Source organism: Gobio gobio, assembly GCF_949357685.1.
Source record: "Gobio gobio genome assembly, chromosome: 6".
Classification (NCBI taxonomy): Eukaryota; Metazoa; Chordata; class Actinopteri; order Cypriniformes; family Gobionidae; genus Gobio; species Gobio gobio.
Window position 1 is genome coordinate 5,432,292 of NC_137102.1, and position 24,863 is coordinate 5,457,154.

The 24,863-nt window shown below is 38.1% G+C and overlaps 1 protein-coding gene across 2 annotated transcripts in view; it reads right to left on the bottom strand.

Annotated features, from left to right (window-relative positions):
- The window catches only part of rnf220a (ring finger protein 220a), a gene marked incomplete at its 5' end in the record, with an annotated part of 170,342 nt that overhangs the window by 35,835 nt on the left and 109,644 nt on the right, over positions 1–24,863 (bottom strand). The window contains 5 exons of one of the 2 annotated variants that reach the window (XM_079820325.1): positions 1,518–1,644; positions 2,281–2,402; positions 9,397–9,439; positions 14,730–14,825; positions 19,943–19,991. In XM_079820325.1, coding sequence (XP_079676451.1) covers positions 1,518–1,644; positions 2,281–2,402; positions 9,397–9,439; positions 14,730–14,825; positions 19,943–19,991 — 437 coding nt within the window. Of the gene's footprint in view, positions 1–1,517; positions 1,645–2,280; positions 2,403–9,396; positions 9,440–9,589; positions 9,819–14,729; positions 14,826–19,942; positions 19,992–24,863 lie in introns of those variants that run through there. The other variant, XM_079820326.1, reaches the window with a different exon arrangement.

Genomic DNA, 24,863 nt, shown 5'->3' on the forward strand with positions numbered 1-24,863 from the left:
AAAATAAGAGTTTGTGTTTTCATAATATATGTGTGTGTACTCTGTTAATTATTATTTATATATAAATACTAGGGCTGGGCAAATTAACACGTTAACGCGGGCGATTAATTTTTCAGCTTAACGCATTAAAAATATTTAACGCAAATAACGCAGCGTCCGTTTTTATATCCATTTTTGCTTAGCGTTACATGATCATCACGCTCTTATTCATGTAAATGCTTCCAAGCGACAAGACTCAAGAGAACGCGCTGTGTGCCAATGTCCGGTGTGTGTGTGTGTGTGTGTGTGTGTGTGTGTCAGTGTCCTGTCTGTGTGGATGGTGTGGATGCGTCTCATGTCAGCTAATCAAGGGACACACACACACACACACACATATATACTCGCGTCAGTTTACTGCTCACATCGAGTTCTCTTTTGCTCTTGAACAAACAATAACACAGAGGATTTTGAGTATTCTCATATTAGGAGTCTTAAATTAGTTAAATAACGTCTTAAATGAACTTAAAGAGTTGTGAGGAAATGAGATGCGCGGGACAGCGCGTGAGATCCGCTGCCATTCTTAAAGTGACAGGAGCACTGATGAAGCCTGTCATTAATGTTCATCAAAGAACAACGGAAACAGAGAACATTTTAGCTTTAATGATGATTCATCTATATTTAATTTATTATTTATGCAGTTAAGAAAGATAACTATTACATTTCTGTATATGTATAACAGGGAAGGCCACAGGTAAATATAACATTTATTATAATGGGGTTATGTAAAGATTGTTTTAAGTTCACTTAAATTAAAAGTTGTTTTTTTAAAGCCTAATAAATGTTGAAATTGGGAGCTTTCAGTTATACTGTAATGTAACGTCATTAATGTTTCATAGACACTTTAGTATCAGTGATACTGGCCTTCATTCATAAAAATATGACAATACAACACATATTTAAATTATGCTGTCTTTAAATTGTATATACATTTATTTGGAGAGTAACTGAAATTATTACAATATCAAAATATTAAAAACGTAAAATATTAAAAACTTGCGATTAATTACAGAAAAAAAGTGCGATTAATTAGTTAATTTTTTTAAATCGATGCCCAGCACTAATAAATACACACACAAGCATGTATATATTTAAGAAAAAAATATTATTTTTATATATAAAACATTTATATTTATACATATTATAGATTATATAAATGTATATACAGTATATACATGCAAATATTTCTTAAATATATACATGAATGTGTGTGTATTTATATATAAATAATAATTAACAGAGTACACACACATATATTATGTAAACACAAACTTTTATTTTGGATGCGATTAATCGGGATTAATCTTTTGACAGCCCTAATATATATATATATATATATATATATATATATATATATACATATACACTACCATTGAAAGGTTTGTGGTCCGTATGATTTTCAAAAGAAATGAAATATTCAATATTTCTATTTTCACTTTAGAATAAGAGACTACATTGAAAAACCTTATAAAAACGCTTACCTCTGAAACCTCCTTCCAATAATGTAGTAGCTCGGACCCTCTTCTGTCCGCACCACTCGTACTCCTCAAACCGTGTTCCATTCTCTCCTTCAACATCCGCAGAATCCTCTTCTGTTGCACCTTCCCTCTGAGAGAACAAAACCACTTATCAAAAATGTACCAACACACTTCAATCGGTCCATTCAATATAAAAAGACAAAACCACAAACTGTGACTACATCAGAGGAAATCAAAGCAGCGCTTTCAAATCCACTAACTTCTAATGATGTCTAATTTTAGGAGCTATCAAACCACATGCAACAGAACACCCGAATCCAACCACCAAGAGTACATTAGTATCATAAGAACTACTGGATTAGATGGGTTAAGAGGAACCTGCTGTATAATATAAAGGGCAAGTGCTGCATCCTGAACCACTAAAATGGCTGAAAAGAGACTGTGTGAACAACAGTTTCCATTGAGCCTCAACGCCTAATGACAATAATGTAGAATAGTAGGTTCAGGACGCCGAAGCTGCCAACTAGATCTGCTAAAGTGGAGGAAGAGGAGGAGGAGGAGGAGGAGGAACACTTTAGGGAAGAGCTAATCCTTCAACTCTTCCCTGGACACCCATGTCTTAGTACAACATGATAGTAGTCATGAGAAACTAATTGATCATATGTATGTGCTGTCAGATGCTGATGTCCAGGGAAAGGTGAGGGCAGAAAGGCCAAAGCTTCTAGAGGAGGTTCAGAGGCCCAGATCTCTGGGTTTATGAAGCTACCTTGAACAGACATTGTTCCACATGCCTACTCATTTCCTCCTCTGTCCCTGCCAGCGGGGCGCTGCACAGTGGACATACCTGTCCATCCTCGGGCTTCCGGCGCTTCATCTTCCCGATCCGGGCTGCAGCACAAGAGAAAAGAGAGACACCATGTGATAAATCAATGGAGCAAAGTGACCATAATAAATACCACAAACATAATCCGTGGAACAGGCGATGATAAAATCAACATGAATGCTGCCAAAATCCAAATGAAATTTTCACTTAAATTCTAATTTTTGCCCTTTGTAATGATAATTATGTAATTAAATTAATATATAGAGTGGTGGCCAAAATGATTAGAACACTTAAGGCCTTTGCACACTGAGTACGCATGCATTTTTTCGTATTCGTGATCCAAAAAATTTGGCACGCACAGAGACCTTGCACACTGATATTTGTAGTATTTTTGATACAATAATATTTGTATATAAAATTGTAGGTATCTGAGCACTGGCGATTCATTCACCAGCATTGGCAGCAGTTTTAGTTTGGGCATCAGCACTGTAGATGGAAATAACGGATGCGAAAAACGCAGAAAATCGAACCTGTTCCGATTTTTCTTTTTGACGGACGAAAGTTTTGGAGGCAGTGTGCAAGCGTGATTGACATAACGTGAGGTCGAATAAATTTTTTGACGTGCGAAAATTTCGTATGCGAAAGTGTGCAAAGGCCTTTAGCATCTGGGATTTATTTTCCAAGAGGACAATGAACTATTGCCCGAACTGCCTGCGACGGAAGGAATCTGCTGGACACTGAAAATGATGGACTGGCCCCCTCAAAGTCAGTACCTCAACCCCATCGAGCACATTTGGAAATAAACTGGACAGATCTATTGTACATTCAAAGGAAAGCCTTTGGCTTCAGATGGAGAAGGCATGGGATAACATTAGTGCAAGTTCTCAGAGGAAATATATTGACACTATGCCAGAGAGATGTGCTGCAAAAGCTGGACATACCAAATATTAAAGTTAAAAGTGGATAAAAACAGTGCGACTCACTTCATCTGATATTTGATGGTCAGAGCAACCATCATGTTTTGGATCTGTCAGGTGTTTTAATAATTTTGGCCACCACTGTATTTAATTAAAATTACTATTTTATTTGACCGCATGTATAGACATGGGAACAACAGCTATGTGGTTGAACAAGGATTCACAGAGTCAAGAAGGGAAAAAAGAGCATTCAAAAACCCTACACAGATCAGGATCCTTTACAGATTTAGCTCGAGGCTAGTCTCTCAAGCCACGGATTTTACTGAGGCAAGAAACACGGGTCGCAAAACACGACAGTGACGTGACAGGGCTCAGAGGTGAACTCTGTCCATTAGACCTTTGCACCCAGACACCAATTCCTCCTGGTTACATCGGTGATGAGCACGAAAGGGCCAGGGCTTGGATCTCTCGCTCTTCCCCCTCCCCGAGCACATAATTAGAAATTTAACACAGCAGAACAGCGTCTATTGCGCCGTAAGTCTCTGTCGCTTTTTCTTAACTGCAAATGGCGTGTGGGGACATTAATTTTTAGGTGGCTGTGATTGCGAATGGGGCCGAGGGGGACTGGAGGAGGAAAGGCGAGAGCTTCTGCCATTACCTCCAGGAGAAGAGAGAGAAGCACCGGCCACATTGACAGTAATGTGGGGGAGACGGGCGTCATTAAATAGCAGGAAAAAGGCAGATTAATTAGGCACGGCAGGAGTTTTTACAGCCGGCCCCTCACTCTGAAATCACAGTGTCTCAGATGAGAGGTGATATACATTAATACGGGATCGGGTTTAAACAAAGGCAGCCCCATTTACCCTTATGGTGCCTGCGGCTGCGATAAACGGGGAGGGGTCTTACCATGCCGCAGGCAGCAAGGGGCTAGGGGCACTCCTCTGGGCACTGGGTTTGGGGGACTTTTGAAACTTTCCTTGGCGTAGCGCCTGCACCAGCAGAGGTCATCGACTGTTGACACATGAAAAAACCAAGAGTTAAGGAGATTCTCTGCTTGGGCAGGCGCTACAGTCAAGGGAAGTGCAAAAACACAGGTGGCCATAAACTATACTAACTACTAGGGCTGGGTATTGACACAAATTTCACAATAGCTTCGATTCGATATCGATTCTTTTAGATGCATATCAGGTATAATACATGGCAAATGTTCTCAAGGAAAACAACCTCTGAGCTAATGCTGTAAACTATGGGAGTCAGGTGTAGCCTACTATAATTCTGATTTGTATACAAACACTTATATTACACTAAATTATAGGGATGCACGATATATCGGCAACATATCGTTATCGGCCGATAAATGATTATTTTTGATGTTATCGTTATCGGTCCAATAAGAAAATTTGACCGATATAGTCAAGCCGATAGATAATGTATTATTTCCTTCAGCTGAGACGGACGCGCTGTCCACCATGATGGGTTTGAATTGCTCTAAATATGTTTGGAATCACTTCGAAAAGGAAAATACAGTTATGTGAAACATGTGCAGCGCAAGTCTTCTATAATCTACATAAAATGATAATGAGAATAGAATAGGCTGTAAAAGAGCGTTGTGTTTCAGCGCGTTTGTTGAGGGAAGAGCGCGCCCACGGAGTTACACCTTCATGACGAGCACAGTCAAGTTCGCTTGTGCATTCACAGCCTTTTGTGCCATTGTAAGTTGTAATATTATATTTATTATTATTCTGTGTATGTAATATCATATAGGATGCGTTTGGTTGAGTTAATAAACGATGCAGTAAAGCACTTCATTGTACCGGTCTTTAGCTTCAGCGCGCGCCCACGGAGTTACACCTTCATGACGAGCACAGTCAAGTTTGCTTGTGCATTCACAGCCTTTTGTGCCATTGTAAGTTGTAATATTATATTTATTATTTTGTGTATATAATCCCATATAGGATGCGTTTGGTTGAGTTAATTAACGATGCAGTAAAGCACTTCATTGTACCGGCGCGCGCATTTCAAACAGAAATGCACAGCATTAATAACTACTGGGACTGTCCTATACATAACACTGCAATGAGAATATTTCTGTTATAAAACGTAGTGAATTCTCTGGGTTTAGTTGTTTTTCAGCGCGCTGTTGTGGGAAGCGTCAACAACGCATTCTGACCAGCACAGTCAAGTTCGCTTGTGCATTCGCGTCATTTTAAGCATATGTAAGTCGTAATATTACGTTTTTGTAGTATAAACATCTGATTAAAGTCATATAGGATGTGTTTGGTTAAGTCAATAACCCGCAGTGCTTCACTGTACCGGTGATCATCTTCAGCTTCAGCACGCGCTCTCAAACAGGGGAAGAGCATCCACAGGAGTTATAACCCTTCACCTATGCGTGATTTTGTGCTAATATAAGTTGTAATATTATATTTATTTTGTATAAATATCTGATTGTTCTCATATATGATGCGTTTAGTTGTTAATTAAACTTCTAAGCGCTTCAGTTTATGGTTGTTCGTTCATTCTCTCCAGCTTCAGCGCGCTCTCAAACAGCAACATTATTCCTAATAGACTAGACTAATATTACAGATGTTTACTATTACTGTAATATTAAACATATTTTTTTTTCAAAAACACAGAAGCATTATTTTTTATATTTAGCACTTTTATTGTTCTCGTATCATTTCCATCAACAATATGGTTTGATTAAAACCATTTCTTTATCGTCTGTGCGGAGGTTATTTCATGCACGTGCATTCTGATTCTTTATTATGCAGCCTAAGTAATGCTGTTCAATTACTTGTTTGCATTATTTAGGTATATTATTTTTATTTTTTAGACAATATAATTTTTGGTAACATTTTACAAATAAGGTCTCATTTTATGAATGCATTAACTATCATGAACAAACAGAGAGCAATAACCTTTGTTTCTTTTAGTAATAAAATGTTTGTGTTTTGTAACAGTCCATTCACAGTTCATACCTAATGTTAAAAGACACAACTTTGGGTCTGAATATGTTGAGATTAACTTGAACTAAAATTAATAAATCCTGTTGAAGTATTGTTCATTCATTGTTGGTTAACTAATACTAACAAAAATTAAACCTTATTGTAAAGTGTTAAAAAAAATGTTTGGCCATAGGAGTGTAAAATTAATTTGAAAAGGTAAGGAATCTCACACTGGTTCAAATAGGCTACTGTAGTGTATAGGTTTGATTTATGTTGAAGTGTTTGGGACATGGCTTTTAATGGTGAGCCTTTTGTTTTTGTAATCAGGCTCTCAGAGTTTATTAAAATTTGTATTTAGATTTATCGGCCAATATATCGGTTATCGGCTGTCAAATATTAAGAATTATCGGTTATCGGTATCGGCCAAAATGTTCATATCGGTGCATCCCTACTAAATTATGTTTTTTTTTATTATAGTAAAGTTTAATGGTGGCTTGCCGGATTTATTCAAACAAGTAGACCTACACACTTTCAAATGACAACCTTTTAATTCTTTAGATCATGGAAATTAAGGGTAAAAAATATATTATCCTAAATTAAAAATAAATAAATAGTAAATAAGCATTTTCGCTTGTGAAACGGCTTTAGCACTCGTTGACATTTATATGTGCAGCGGAACAGGGGATTGTGGCTTTGAAATCGAGTCCATTTGGGCTTATTCTTCCAAACTGTCAGTAGTTGTGAGGAAAACACTAGAACGCCTCAAATCTTGCTTTTTCTTCACCTGTTGATAACCGCTCTGTGTATGAAGAAACTGCCCGAGAACCACTTTCACGGAAAACATACATGACGGCACAATTCAGTAAAATGTTGGTGACATTCATTATCATATAAACATAATGGGCGATATATTGCGTCACAAAAAAATTATCGAGGTCATGTACATATATTGTGCGCTATATCGATATATTGATTATTGCGACAGGCCTAGACGCATTTTTAGTCACGTGACGCATATTATCCCAATATATATGTATGTTTATACCGCTATTGTGGAAGAGTTATGTGCTATTCACTTTCACACAGTTGCTAAAATATTTTACTTTGCACACTTCATATCACAGTCCTGCAAAGATGACAGAAAATTTACTTGCTGTCCTGCAGCAAAACACGAGTGGAGTTGCGTTTTAGACCAAACATAATGGTTGACCGAGTGCGACCGGGATATTTTGTTAAAGGGTTAGTTCACCCAAAAATGAAAATTCTGTTATTAATTACTTACCCTCATGTCGTTCGACACCCATCAGACCTCCGTTCATCTTCAGAACACAAATGAAGATATTTTAGTTGAAATCTGATGGCTCTGAAAGGCCTCCATTGGCACAATGGCACGGTTCACTCTCAAGACCCTTAAAAGGCACTAAAGACGTCGTTACAAAGTCCACCTCATTACAGTGGTTCTACAATAACTTTATGAAGAGGCGATAATAGTTTTTGTGCGCAAAAAAACCCTAAATAACGACTTACATAGTGATGACGCTTTCAAAACACGGCCTCATGAAGCTTCGAAGCGTTATGAATCAGTGAGTCGATTCAGCAGTTTGGCGGTTTGACACGCGATCCGAATCATGATTCACTGAACCACTGTAGTGAGATGGACTTTGTAACGACGTCTTTAGTGCCTTTTAAGGGTCTTGAGAGAGTAAAGTGCATTGAGCCAATGGACGCCTTTCAGAGCCATCAGATTTCAACTAAAATATCTTCATTTGTGTTCTGAAGATGAACGGAGGTCTTACGGGTGTTGAACGACATGAGGGTAAAATTTTCATTTTTGGGTGAACTAACCCTTTAAATAAAATGATCCTGCCAAAAGAATTGTGTGATGACTTGTATCATCTCAGTGAGCTTTTATGAGGTTTCATGCATGCGCAGTAAGGAGAATTTGGCTTGTAATGACGTTTCAGTGTGGATGAGAAACTTTTGGAAACGTTACTGTGGACAAAGAGGTACTCCGTTTTCAAATCTATCCGGATTAATGTAGATCGTCCGCCATATGGCATGGATGCTGAGGTTGATATGGATGTCAAGCTTCTGGCAAGGCCATATGACAGACGCCAGAGCTGATGAGCATTTGGCTGATGAACCCTGAGAGGTGAGAAACTCCTCGTTTGTGCCAGACGGTCACTGGCACCCAGAATAACAACTGGCCTCAGGTCAGAAAGCTCCCAGCTCACACTAACCCTCCCCACGGGTGCAGCAGCTCCATCACACACACACACACACACACACACACTAATGACTATGGGATGGGGTTCGGTAACCATACCAAATGACTAGACTCACTGAGATCCGTTTATACCAGCATGAGAAGTCTTCAGGTTTTATTTTTTCAGGTAAAGCTTATAATCGGTCGAACCAAAACCCAATCAGCATATCGTGTATCGATCAGTTGTCATGTATTTATGACAGCGTTATTACAAACATTGATTATTTATCATACCACTTGTTTTAAAAGATGACAAGACCTATCTCCAAATATTAAATTAAACAAATAAGAGCATTTTTTCCATCAAATATTACTGCATGATGCAGCACTGTTAATTAAATATTAGTTTAATGGGTACCACTTTATTTTACAGTGTCCTTGTTAATTCAAAATTGCTTTATTGGCATGAATGTAAATCATACAATATTGCCAAAGCTAGGAATATATTAACATAAATAATGAACATAAATAATTATACATATATGAACATTAATAATAATATTAATGATAGTAATAAACATCAAAATAATAGAGGAAGACATGCCCTTGTACTTACCATAGTAATAACAGTAAATTAAGCATAATTACCCTAAATAGTAAGTACATGTAGTTATTTAATCTTACTCAGTACTTAAATATATAATTACACTGTAACAATGACACCGTAAAATAAAGTGTGTTTAACTTAATATAGCAGCTTACTATTGATGCCAAAATAATAACAATAATACTAAATAATACTAATAAAACACCAATCAAGAGGCTGCTGGGTAAAGGAAAGTTTTCCATATATTACCTCCAATTGATATAAAGTATTAAAGCATCATAAAATGGATGACAACCACGTTCTTAAAAGCATATGTCACATAATATATAATAAATATATACATATAAACAGTCTCTTGTTGCAGGGAGAACACATACATACCATTCAATCGTGTTTGCCTGTTAGCTCGCACTCGTAAAAATGTCTGCAGGTGAAAAAAGAGAACAAGGAAAAATCTGTCAGTCATGTAAGTTTATTGATCACTTCTTTCTGAGGGCTTTAAAGAAGCGCGTAAAGCTAGATTGCGCTGGATTCTGCAGCTCATCCCTGATGTCCAAATGTAAACAAAACCTACTTCTCTTTTGCCACTGCTCTGCAACTCCTCTTCCATTGCAAACGCCACGACTCCACGAAACTCATTTGGTCTACTAAAGCATGAAGCCCGGATAACTCTTCTTCAAAACGCCGATAGGACTCTCAATAATCAATTTAAGGCGGATGAATGAGGATTGGAAATGTTAGGCTCACTAGAGCAGTTCGTCTCAGCGCGCCATGGCCGCCATGTTGCTACCGGTCACGTGATCGAGCGTCACCTCAGAGGGAAAAGTTGAGAGTGACGCAGTTCCGTCTTTCGCCACTGGGGCGCAGCAGTATTAAAAAATGACCCGTGCTCTGTTCATTTGACGGTCAAAACAAACTCTTCTGGCTTAAAACTATACCGCAGTCACTATAATAATAACAATAATAAGTATGACATGTAAGATATGAAACTTGTGACTGTGATTAAGGCTATTTTGTGTTAGAAAAAGAGATATTCTAAAAAGACTGCACAACATCTGACAAAACAATTCAAGTATACACAGAGAAAAAAGGTGTCAAAATTGTAGGCCTACCTTTAGGGGTGCAACAGTTTGTCACTGGGGCAGTATTCTTTAAAAAAGGACATATTTGTACCTTTTTTTTTTACCACAAACTCGTAGTTGTAGGAGAGCGGAGCACAACCTAACACTTTTTTACTTTCTCAGTTTGTGTAAATCCACTTGGGGTTCAGAGTATTATAATTTCACACATGTCTAGTACAATTATGTGGTTTTGTTTCATTAATACAGTGTATACTTTTTTCTTGATTTACCCCGAAAGAATGGAAGTGAAATGTGACAACATGCCCCATAGGTGGGTACATTATAACGTGAGCATATGACAGATTCGAATGTTATTTGATCTAATAGAGAAATATTTTGTCAATTAAATACAATATTATTAACTTTTTGGGATAAAATAATGGCATTATTTAATCATTAAAAACACACACACATACACACACACACACATACACACACACACACACACATATATATATATATATATATATATATATATATATATATATATATATATATATATATATATATATATATATATATATATATATATATATATATATATATATATATATATATATATATATATGTGTGTGTATGTGTGTGTGTGTGTGTGTATGTGTGTGTGTGTTTTTAATTTTTTTTTTAATATATATATGTATACATACTTTAGTTTGACAACAAACACACCTCAAAACATCACAGTTCAAAACATAATAATTACTAATAATTTCAGAAAAATGTCATTATTCACCTTTTTCTCATGGTATCTCAATAGAATTCATAAAAGTATAGAATATAATATCATATTTGTAATAATAAGGGGCTCATTGTGACAACATGCCCCGCCTGCTCATCTGGGATTAACCCCGGCTCGTGTCTTCTGCTGTTAGATCAGCTTTAAACAACTATTAAATAACAGATAGAAGATTACAATAATATCAGATTTGTCTAATTTTAAATAAACACAAAAAACAGAGATGAAAAATTAACTTCAAGAAATTTACTTTTGCTATGGTTAAATAAATGTTCAGTGATATCTTCCAAAGATTTTTAAATTTTGGCGCATTTTAGTGTTGATATTGCAACTAGTTTTGTCATGCTAATAATACTAATATGCACCTTTTAGGAGTAAAAAAGGTACACAAATATGTCCTTTTGCCACTGGTACTGCCCCAGTGACAAGCTGTTGTACCCTTAAAGCTACAATTTTGACACCCTTTTTCTCTGTGCGTAATATATATATATATATATATATATAGTATTATTTATTAAAATATTCTTTAATATTCTCACAAAGTTACAAATTATTGCTAACATTTGAACCTTTCAGAAAGCACCCATTGATTATTTGATATAAAAATGCCTATTCCATTTTTTAGGATAACTTTAATACAAGCACAACTCCATTTAGGACCTCATTAACATCGCCGTCCTCTGTAAGCCCCATTACAGAATTAGCATACTGCTGACCACAGTGGGGGTAAGTTGGGCACAGCTTCAAACTGCCCTAACATTGGCTCATGTATAGGAAGGCCCTTCAGAAGATCTTGAGCCATTACTGTTGACAGTCAGTCTATTTTATGATGATATTCTGTGTTAATGTCCCTTTGTGTCCACACCGGGCAGATTAGGTTACAAAAGAACATCATGAGTTTTAGGGAAAATGCATCATTAGCATGAGTATCTTCACTAATGAGAAGTTCTGCAAAACTCCTTGCTTGTCAATGTGTTTTTTAAGCCTCTTGACAATCATTACATATCAGTAATTACTTTTAGTTTTGTAATGTTAGAGGCAATCAGACTTATCAGGACCATGCAGGAGGGCCTTGATGTGCAATGACTTGTCCGGATATTGTTTTAATTGAGGAATTCTCTTACTTCTAGGATTGAGGGACTGATAGAAAAGCAAAATGTCCCACAGAGCCACGGCTCCAGGGGGAAAGCAGGAAGAAAACAAACATGTCAAGGACACTGGAGCACAGAGATGATATCCGGGGCTCGGGGGCAGCGTAGATTAGCCTAGGGTTAAACTATGGATGATTACATATCAGAGCAGAACACACATTACAGCCTGAGTAAACCTGAGGCTGGAGATTAGCCGAACAGATCCCGGCCTGTATTAATACATCCAGCAGTCAGATCCCAGCCTGGGATAAGATGGAGGAGAACAACTGGATGCACACATTATTCTATAGACTTCTTTCCTGCTATTTGACGCGTTTTGACATATTTTCATTTTCAAAGAGAAATGTACTTGATGTTTCCCTTATGGTGCCAAAATCATTATATTTAAAACATTTACTGTTAAACTGAACTGCAAGGCCAAAATAAATTGATATGGGATGTCCTTCAAAAGCATTTTTGCCATTTTAAAGGATGAGAAAGCCGAAAAGAAACAACGTGTTTTGAGGAAAACGTTCCTGGATTTTTCTGCACATAATGGACTTCAATGGGACCCAATGGTTGAAGGTCCAAATCAATGCAGTTTCAAAGGAAGGGCTTCAGAGGCTCTGATCCCAGACGAGGAATAAAGTCTGATCTAGACAAACCATCTGACATTTTTGAAAAAAATTTATATACGCCATCACGTTGGAAAGGTCACGTAGGTGAAAGTACCGACCCACACTCCAAAAAATGCGATTGGGTTGTTTTAAGCAAACATTTAACCCAACCACTGGGTTAAAACGACCCATTCACTAGGTTAAAACAACCCAATTGCTGGGTTAAAACAGCCCATTCACTGAGTTAAAACAACGAATTCGCTGGGTTAAAACAACCCATTCGCTGGGTTAAAACAGCCCATTCACTGAGTTAAAACAACGAATTCGCTGGGTTAAAACAACCCATTCGCTGGGTTAAAACAACCCATTCGCTGGGTTAAAACAACCCAATTGCTGGGTTAAAACAACCCAATTGCTGGGTTAAAACAACACATTCGCTGGGTTAAAACAACCCAATTCGCTGGGTTAAAACAGCCCAGTCGCTGGGTTAAAACAGCCCATTCGCTGGGTTAAAACAAACCAATTCGCTGGGTTAAAACAGCCCATTCACTGGGTTAAAACAACCCATTCGCTGGGTTAAAACAAACAATTCGCTGGGTTAAAACAACCCATTCGCTGGGTTAAAACAACCCATTCGCTGGGTTAAAACAGCCCATTCCCTGGGTTAAAACAACCCATTCGCTGGGTTAAAACAGCCCATTCCCTGGGTTAAAACAACCCATTCGCTGGGTTAAAACAGCCCATTCGCTGGGTTAAAACAGCCCATTCGCTGGGTTAAAACAGCCCATTCCCTGGGTTAAAACAAACCAATTGCTGGGTTAAAACAACACATTCGCTGGGTTAAAACAACCCAATTCGCTGGGTTAAAACAGCCCAGTCGCTGGGTTAAAACAGCCCATTCGCTGGGTTAAAACAAACCAATTCGCTGGGTTAAAACAGCCCATTCACTGGGTTAAAACAACCCATTCGCTGGGTTAAAACAAACAATTCGCTGGGTTAAAACAACCCATTCGCTGGGTTAAAACAACCCATTCGCTGGGTTAAAACAGCCCATTCCCTGGGTTAAAACAACCCATTCGCTGGGTTAAAACAGCCCATTCCCTGGGTTAAAACAACCCATTCGCTGGGTTAAAACAGCCCATTCGCTGGGTTAAAACAGCCCATTCGCTGGGTTAAAACAGCCCATTCCCTGGGTTAAAACAACCCAATTGCTGAGTTAGTCCATTTTCAGCCCAACTTGGGTTGTTTTTAACCCAGCATTTTTTAGAGTGCAGTGTTAAAACGAAAGTACAAAGACTAAATCAAACGGCCTTTACACAAATAAAGGTGAAACAACGATGTCGGACAATTTTAAAGTTGGAGGAGAACATGAGGTGGAGTTTTTCAGCAATGGGTCTTTATTTCCAACTACTTCATGTGTGACCTTTCCGACGTGATGACGTCATACGTCATGAAGAAGCACAACACAGAAGTCGAGCATTTGTGGTTAAAAAGTATATGCATTTACATTTTTTTTGAAAAATAGATCAGACCCTATTCCTCGTCTGGGATTGTGCAGAGCCTCTGAAGCCCTTCCTTTGAAACTGCATTGATTTGGACCTTCAACCGTTGGTTCCCATTGAAGTCCATTATGTGCAGAAAAATCCTAGAATGTTTTCCTCAAAAAACTTCAAGACTTGAACATCTTGAGATGAGATGGGGGTGAGTAAACTATCAGCACATTTTCATTTTGACGTGAACTAATCCTTTAAAGAGCATTTTCGTTCTACGGTAAAAATTCTGTCCGTTCCCATACTACACTTTAGAAATGGTTCTTTATTTATGTCTTCACTTCCTGTTGACAAAAATTCAATGTTCAATGTATAACATCTCAGGTAAAGCACCAACTTTTAGATTTCCTTCAATTTAAAACTCCCACACAGCGAGACACTCTCAACCAGCTAAAACCCAGGGAAATGAAGTGCTGCATGAGAGTTGAGGGTTTCAGCGGTCTCTCTCTCTGTGTGTGTGTGTGTGTGTGTGTGTGGAGTTGTGCTCAGAGTGTCAGAACTGCACAGTCTGTCAGTCTGCACCTGTGACAAGACTCTCTGCGTGAGGTTTGCAGTCTCACCTGGTATCTGTCAGAATGGTGAGCTTCATCAGAGGAGAGCGGGGACACAACTGGAGACTCGCCCTCACGTTTGATGTGCACTGACAACAGGAGAGACTAGAGAGAGAGAGAGAGACACAAAAACCAAGAGAAAGAGGTGAGCAGCCATCCGCTAGACAAACGTGTCATCCACAGAACTGATGGTGCTGTAGCCGGTTACAAAACACACACACACACACACACACACACATGCATGCACGCAACAACTCCAAAACCAGTGTGTTGAAACAATGTGACTGATGTGAACAAATGTTGACAGATAACCATTAACTGCCACTTCGGCTCCAAACTCTATGTGTGTTGACAGGACATCAGTGTTTAGAGTAATGGACGCTTTGACAGAGAAAAAGAGACACTTTGATCACCTTATAAACGCACCAGGCCTGTCCTTCTGAAAACCTAATTGACTTAATTTCTCAAATGACTGAGGAAAGGGGGAAGGGGAAACACTGCTTACTTTCCCCAGAGTCTTGATCTCCGTCCTGCTTTTATGAGGCGGCTATAAAATATTTGTATTTACAATCTGCTCTGATTAATCAGAGTGAGAGGAGGTGTAGCTGCTTTAGTGGCTGACAACTGTAATCTAATATTAATACGTGAAAAATGGCAGCCTCTCTCTATGGGGACAGTAAATTAGACATTATGCATGGCTCCTTATGCCTTTGAATCGCAAGGTCAGGAAACAATTTATTTGTGATCTCAAAACCTTTGGAGCTCGGGGAGTGTGCCAGAGAGTGAGTAAGTGTTTACATGAGTCTACTGTATGTGTGTGATGTTTAACTCTTTCATTGTCCAATTAGAATTAATGCAATACTCTGAGAATTAATGCAATACTCGAGAATTAATGCAATACTCTGAGAATTAATGCAATACTCGAGAATTAATGCAATACTCTGAGAATTAATGCAATACTCGAGAATTAATGCAATACTCTGAGAATTAATGCAATACTCTGAGAATTAATGCAATACTCGAGAATTAATGCAATACTCTGAGAATTAATGCAATACTCTGAGAATTAATGCAATACTCTGAGAATTAATGCAATACTCTGAGAATTAATGCAATACTCTGAGAATTAATGCAATACTCTGAGAATTAATGCAATACTCTGAGAATTAATGCAATACTCGAGAATTAATGCAATACTCTGAGAATTAATGCAATACTCTGAGAATTAATGCAATACTCGAGAATTAATGCAATACTCTGAGAATCAATGCAATACTCTGAGAATTAATGCAATACTCTGAGAATTAATGCAATACTCTGAGAATTAATGCAATACTCTGAGAATTAATGCAATACTCGAGAATTAATGCAATACTCTGAGAATTAATGCAATACTCTGAGAATTAATGCAATACTCTGACTGTTTAGTGCAATCCTCTAAACTCAGGAGATTATTTATATTTATATATTCATACTACTCAAAAACTGTAAATATGTTCATAATCTGTAAATGTTTATTCTCACTAAACGTAATTGTGACCTTATATTTTTTATACTATTTTTCATATTTTTATTCTTAGAATTGTATTACTACTATATATGTGCACTGGAAGCTTCAGCACCAAGAAAAATTCCTTGTGTGTGCAAGCACACTTGGCAATAAAGCTCTTTCTGATTCTTATAACACATGAACGGCTCGTTTGGTGCATTTGAATTTAATATGTTATAATAAATAAAATAGTAAAAAAATGCATGCAATGTAATGATAAAGGTTATGCACCGCTGTTCAAAAGTTTGGGTTTGGGAAGATTATTATTAGATTTTTTTTTAATTCTCATATGCTCACAAAGGCTGCATTTATTTGATCAAAAATACAGTAAAAATGCAGAATTTTTAGCATCATTACTCCAGTCTTCGGTGTCACATGATCCTTCATAAATCATGCTGATTTGGTGCCAAATTTACAAACAGTTCACGCCAGCGCAAACCCTCTTTTGGCATTAAAAAACTACTATCAGGAGTTACTAAAGACACGCAGTGATAATTTAGCGCTGAAAAGGCGTGGACAGGGTTTTTTGTGCAGCTGATCTTATTGCATATGCATTTGTAGGAGTTTCCCTTTCAGACGCAAAACTTATGGAAGGAGAATATTTATATATTATGATTTACAAGGTTTGCGCTTGTCAATTTACTGGTGTTTGCACCATTATTTAACGCCCAAAAATGTCTTAAACCAGGCGTTAACTGGTAGATTGTGTTGGTCATGTCTGTGACTGTGTTCATTAATTTGCGCGTCGTCAGAAGATCTCGTGCAAAACTGTTCATCCCCATCGACGCTTTTATGGAATTGTGCTAATTTGCTCTGTTTAGTAATTCTGGCCACTTTTGTATTAATTTCTTCTAAAAAATAAAAAACAACCCAAACTTTTCAACGGTAGTGTACCATTCATAATTTTTTGCTAAAAGGTTTAAGTTTCATAAATATAGCACTTTAATAATGTTTAACTATCTATGCTAGTGACACCAAGCTACAATAAAATCATTTACATCCAGAGGTGGACAGTAGTGAAGTATTTTTACTTTCCAAGACATTTAATTTTTCAAGTATATGTATCAGTGTTTTTCTTTGGAAACCGTTTACTTCACAACCTTCCAAAATATAATATTGTACTTTTTACTGTTCCATGTTCCATATTGAATATCATTTAATATTTTATTACATTAAAATGTAGTATTGTATACTTTTACTCAAGTAAAATTAATTAAAATTTTACTTCAGTACAAGTAAGAAAGTACTATATTTTTAATGTAATTAAGTATTCAAGGTAAAAAAAACTACTTTTATTTATGGAATGTAGTGAAGTAAAATGTATGACATCATAAAGTATGCTTTGGAATGTAGTGAAGTAAAATGAATGACATCATAAAGTATGCTTTGGAATGTAGTGAAGTAAAATGAATGACATCATAAAGTATGCTTTGGAATGTAGTGAAGTAAACCCCCCCCCCCCAAAAAAAACTGATAAAATATATACTTGAAAAATGTACTTGAGTAGAAAGTAATAATACACTACTGTCCACCTCTGTTTACATCTAATCATTTATATGATTCAATTCCTTTTGAAACGCTCAAATTCCTCTAAAATACCTAAAAAGTCAATTAGCAGTGGCAGCGCTGCAGATGTTAGCATGGTAACTGTGCCGCCTACCGTTGGCCTTCGCCCCGTTGGATTAGGAGCCGCACAGACTGGCATGGAGTCGCTATGGCAATGGCGGCTTGAGAGAGGGGTGAAGACGGGCCAACTCGGCCCGGGGTTAATCCCCTTTAGAACTAGCGAGCTGGGCCAGATCTGCCTGCTTGCCGTCTTTTAAAGGAAAAGCATGGACCCCCTCCACCATCCTAGCTAGCCTCTTCATTTTCCACACACTCCTACGGAATACTAAGTGTGCGCTATAGAATGCTCAGTCACGCCTCACACGGCCCGTTCTCTAACCCGCTCCCATGTCTTCTGGCTCCCATGCTTTTTTCCCATATTCTCCAACTGTGGGTCCGAACCAAAGGGTTTGCCCTCTGGAATGAGGGACAATCATGCGTAGATGGTACGTTTATCATCGGCATTCTTCAGGGTGTCTGCAGGTTTCACCAAGTCAAATTTAAGACTTTTTTGAGACCTTTTTAAGACCATTATGAATGAAATTTAAAGGAAATGCAGTCACAAATTTACTTGTAAAGTAAATTAATGTATTCAAATTGAACAAATCGATAAACTTGCACTTCCTCATAGCTCAATCCCACCAGGATTGCGTAACTTTTTTTTGTGGTGATTTTTGAGATCAAAATGACAGATTTTGAGGTGGTAATTTCCAGAAATTATCATTTGCTTTTTTTTTTTTTTCATAATTAGGACACCACATTCACCATATTATGTATCATGTTAAATGCACAATAGCTACACATGACAATAATAAAAAAACAAAATACATAAATCTTGTTTATTTTGGTTAAAAAATAATGCAGGATCTCAAAAAAAAAATGCATGTTGATTTTTCATTATATTTAGTAATCGCAGACACACGAAAAACCGGAGGACTATTAGCTGAAGAATAAAATCTGTTTTATGCATCTGTGGTACAATCTGAAAGAGACACTAAAGCTGATTGGCTGCAATATAAGCTGCATATTGGTCTCATTTGTAGTCGTATTACAGCGAATTATATTTGGACTATTTGAAGTGCTGCAGGATTTCAATGAGCATTAGAGGTAACGTTACATGGACGTAGGAAAATTAAGACCTGTTTAAAATTATTGAAGACCTAGAACAGAATACTTCAGCGAATTTAAGGCTTTTTAAGGCCTAAAAATTTGATTTTGAAATTCTAGACTTCTTTAAACTTTTTAAGACCCCGCGGAAACCCTGTTCTTGTTGAACTGTTCATTTCTTCACCAAGGAATATGCATTTATTCTGGGACAAAGTAAAATATATCTCAAATAGTCACTGTAGTCAATGCGAGGTCGGTATTTCTGGCATTTGCAAAGGTTCACGGCATCATAAAAACTGAATGTGAAATGCTCAATACTCTCCACTCACAATGTCATATCATCCTGTCAGTTCTTCCTCTTTAAAGTTATGGCATATTCGTGCTTAAAGCGATAGCTCACCCAAAAATGACAATTCTTTCATCATTCACTCACCCTTACTTGTGTGACTTTCTTTCTTTTGTGGATATTTTGAAGAATGTTTTTAATTATTTCGGTCCAAAAGAACAATGGACTTTCATTGTAAGGACAAAAAACAACATTTGAAAAATATCTTTGAGGGCAAGTTTCATTTGTGGGTGAACTATCCGTTTAACATGGAAATGAAATACAACTGTTTATAGCGCATTAAAACTCTCTAGTGAATCTTGTGGTGATTGCACTGCATAATCCAATTGATGTGGATGGAAATTTAATTAGGGAAATACGCTTGGCCTCTTCCTCCTTTTAAGACAATGAGACCAAAAAACATTGGTATCATTTTCCATGTCCAGGTCTTTTCGAATAAGCAGTCAGGAAACATTGAAAGCTGTAAGTAAATTACAAAGCCAGAAGTTGGCGGCCACTCTATTTTACACAAGACTCTTTTAACATCTTTGTCTCACTCTAATTGGCATTAATTGTGGCTGAGCCTATCAGTGAGCGTAATGATTTAAAATGGCTCCACGGCGGTGGCCATCTTACCTTCGGTGTGCCTGGAGCCGCATTGATGTCCTTGTGTGATGGGTTCTTGCTGTGGGGGGAAAAAGACACCGTGAGAGATGGCGATAACCAATAAAATGCTTCAGATGGCTATAACCAACACGTGATCAAAATTGAGGAAACCATATGTCAAATTTTGAGAAAAAAACCACTCTTCTGATATCAAGGTCAACATCTCAATGGTGCTTTTTCGCCTGCATCTAATCGATGAGACTTGAATTGACTCAAAATGGCCATCGAGGAGGACAAGTTCACAGCTGACGTGCTCTGACGTTCATTTCGATGTGATGTGCGAGCGCAACTTGTTGGAACGATGGCTGATCTATTTTGATCATGTGTCACAGCACTGGCTATAAACCCATCACCTTTAGACTGAGCAGAAACTGCGATCTGTCATTTCGAGAAGATGTAACTTTTGTCCCCTAAGGAACCCGACCACATGTGTCTCCTCCTTCAACACTCACTTTAGCTCAGTCACGTTGAGCGCTCCCCTGTTGGCCTCACTTAGGACCCGAATGGGCCTTCGAGAGGACAGCTGAGACAAAAGAGAACAAAGCCACACAAATCACACTTTTAATCATCTGGAGATGGAAAACGCGAGCAGTTTCAAACCCATCCTCTACGCCACTCAATCCAGGCAGCCCTGGGTCATGCTGTATTTGAAACAATTACTGTCCAAAAGTACGACTGCTAAGCAGATTTGGGTTATAATTTTTTTATTGAAGTAATCATTCTCATGGATGCTTCCATCCAGACCTGATCCCCCCACCGCAGTTAGACTAAGGCAGAAGGGAATAAATGATTTTGCGGTTATTTGATTTGTCAGTGAAACGCCTTGGGCACTTAGGACTTTGAAATATGTTGAGGACAATGCACTGGCTTGTAAACATTGTATTAAAGAGGAAGAGAATGGCAGAGAGGGAGAAAAAAAGGGTGGGGGGCGACTCCTTCTTGAGTCTGGCGGGTGGATTGTACATCGAATCTTTGCCTTGTGGACATTGTGGATTGAGGATGACTGATTGGAAGGCAGGAATTATTAAACGGGGCGGCTAAAGCATCCACCGACAATAGGGAAAGACATATCAAATCGGATTCCTCTCTGAAACATTAATATCGTTCCTGCCATCTCTCTTTCCATCGCTTTCTCTTGCTTTTTTCCCTTGTCTGTCACTCTAGCTGAAGAGCCGGGTGTTTATGAAGCAGCGTGATGATGACCCGAGAAACAATGACAGGGTAACATCACCCTTGTCATGTTTGTTTTAAATCATGCATTCACAACCAGAGAGACCTTAATCTGAAAGTCTGGTCCAGCAGAAGACAAAAGAAAAGGGGCAAAGAGCAAAAGAGAACATGGATCCTATTTGTGTTCATTCAGATTTGAAAAAGAGTCCTGCTATGACAGATGGAGTACAGTGTGTGCACTGGCTAAAGAGGCTCAAATGTAATGATTGACAGGTGAAGGCGGGGTTTGGAGCTTTGCCCCGCCCCTCCGCTCAGGTAATAAGCCTGAAGCCCGCCTTTTCTGCAGTCAACATGATTGATCTGACAGCCAGGGGAGGAAAGAAAGAGAAGGGGACAGAGAGAAAAGATGAGACAGAGGAGAAGAAAGAGACAACACAAATCAGGAAAGCAGGCCTTGAGAGGGGATAAATTGCCCCATCGGTGGCAGCGCGCTGTTTGCGAGATAATAAACAGACTCCTCGGCATCATAAATCCGCCCGGCGTGGCACGGTGAATCTCGGTGACCTCACACATCTCCTCATGTCAAAAAAACAACACTAAGATACACTTCATACCCCGTAGCGCTCTAAATGCCCCCTCTGCACTCATTGTAAGGCCTAGTATCTCAAAACACACTTTCCCCAGAAGTGGGACATGCATGGAAAGCCAATGGCAGAAAAACACTCTTTGCTACTTTAGAGATGCCACACAGGACCTGAACTATTGGACCTGGGGGATATTATGTAATGGTAGGTATATGGAGCGCACAAGTTAATTTAAGGCTTGTGTGGAGACAATAATGCATAAATCAGGATGGATTTTGCAGTGAAAATACTGGAATTTTAAACGGACCTTCAGGCAAGATTCTGTGTACTCAAATGAAAGAAAAACCGGGTGAGACACGTGAATTCGAGATGTTACACTATAAAATGTTTGATGGATCCAAAAAACAAAAGGACCTGTGTAAAAAAAAAATTGTACTAAAATTGTACTAAATACAAAAGGAATTATTAAAATATCTTATTTTCTATATGGTTCCAAATGGCACCAAAAATTATTCTTCGTCGTAATCATAGAGGAACCACTTTTGGTGCTATATAGCACCATATCTTAACATGTTCTGTATATGGTAGCGGTGCTATATAGCACCATATCTTAACATGTTCTGTATATGGTAGTGGTGTTATATAGCACCATATCTTAACATGTTCTGTATATGGTAGCGGTGCTATATATCACCATATCTTAACATGTTCTGTATATGGTAGCGGTGCTATATAGCACCATATCTTAACATGCTCTTTATATGGTATTGGTGCTATATAGCACCATATCTTAACATGTTCTGTATATGGTAGGGGTGCTATATAGCACCATATCTTAACATGTTCTGTATATGGTAGGGGTGCTATATAGCACCATATCTTAACATGTTCTGTATATGGTAGTGGTGCTATATAGCACCATATCTTAACATGTTCTGTATATGGTAGGGGTGCTATATAGCACCTTAGTCAAAGAACCGCTGAAGAACCGCTGAAGAACCACTGAAGCACCAAAATTGGTGCTATATAGCACAAAAAAATGTTCCCCTATGATTACGAGCCAAGAACCATTTTTGGTGCCATATACACTCTAAAAAAATGCTGGGTTAAAAATAACCCAAGTTGGGTTGAAAATTGACTAACCCAGCAATTGGTTTGTTTTAACCCAGCTTTTGGGTTAAATGTTTGCTTAAAACAACCCAATTGCTGGGTTAGTCCATGAAAGAATGAAAGAAAAACCGGGTGAGACACGTGAATTCGAGATGTTATACTATAAGGTAGAGGGTTTAAAATGTTTGATGCCTAGGATCCAAAAAACGAAAGGACATGTGTAAGGAAAATTACCGTATTGCCAATTATCTTGACATTGTACTCAATGCAAAAGGAATTATTAAAATATCAAATTTTTGTAAATAAATAATGATATAGTATATAATAATTAAATAATTTACTTTAAATATTGGTCCAAAGCCACTTAAAAATACACTTTTTAGGATACACATTAATGTCTCCCTTTATACATACACTCTAAAAAAAGGTTCTATATGGCACCAAAAATTATTATTTGTCGTAATCATAGAGGAACCACTTTTGGTGCTATATAGCACCATATCTTAACATGTTCTGTATATGGTAGCGGTGCTATATAGCACCATATCTTAACATGTTCTGTATATGGTAGCGGTGCTATATAGCACCATATCTTAACATGTTCTGTATATGGTAGTGGTGTTATATAGCGCCATATCTTAACATGTTCTGTATATGGTAGCGGTGCTATATATCACCATATCTTAACATGTTCTGTATATGGTAGTGGTGCTATATAGCACCATATCTTAACATGTTCTGTATATGGTAGTGGTGCTATATAGCACCATATCTTAACATGTTCTGTATATGGTAGCGGTGCTATATAGCACCATATCTTAACATGTTCTGTATATGGTAGTGGTGTTATATAGCGCCATATCTTAACATGTTCTGTATATGGTAGTGGTGCTATATAGCACCATATCTTAACATGTTCTGTATATGGTAGTGGTGCTATATAGCACCATATCTTAACATGTTCTGTATATGGTAGTGGTGCTATATAGCACCTTAGTCAAAGAACCGCTGAAGAACCACCAAAATTGGTGCTATATAGCACTAAAAAAGGTTCCCCTATGATTACGAGCCAAGAACCATTTTTGGTGCCATATACACTCAAAAAAAAAATGCTGGGTTAAAAATCACCCAAGTTGGGTTGAAAATGGACTAACCCAGCAATTGGGTGGTTTTAACCCAGCGGTTGGGTTAAATGTTTGCTTAAAACAACCCAATTGCTTATTTTTAACCCAGCATTTTTTTTAGAGTGTATGTTTTACAGTATGAATTCCCCAAATTCTCAGTTTTAAATGATTCACTGTGTTTACCAAAATCCCACAAACTCCACACTCCGGACAAACCGAGCTTTCCCATTCCTCTTTCGCAGCCAAATTCAGCGAGACTGAGAAGGAGCGAGAGAGAGGGAGCTGGTGAAAATTGAATAAATGCCAGTCGACAGTTGGGGGGTTGTAAGCTGGAGATAAAGATTGCTTTTCGTGTCGTTTGCCACCCGGATCTCCCTCGCTCCGCTGGAGGCAAATTGATTACGTGGAGAGGTTGGGAAAGGGTGGGGGAATATGTAGATTGCTGTGGCCCTCAGAGCAGGCAGACGGGTAAAGGGCATGATGGATTTCCATTTCCATACATGAAGAGCGGAGGACGAGTCAGGAGAGGGGGCACGGCGATACGGCCACAGGGGAGGGAGAGAGAGAGGCGGCGGGTTCAATCTCACACACACTCACCCACATCCACTCAGACATCTGCCTAATGCTACATCTTAAATAGCTTTCCCCATTTTACATGCACTCAAGTCTCATTTGGTGCAGAATGAAACGCTATCATTAAAGGGAGATTTACTACAAATTGCCACAAATTCGCCATGTCACTTCCAATGATCTGTGTGTGCTAGCATGTGTTGAGCGGAGCCCCGCCTGGGAGGAAGTGTACAGGGAAGGAAGACCGCAGCAGTTACCCAGAGTCCCACACTGATAGGAGACTGCCCTGTGTACCTCAGTTGTAGATGAATTTAAATGGGATCATTTCAATTT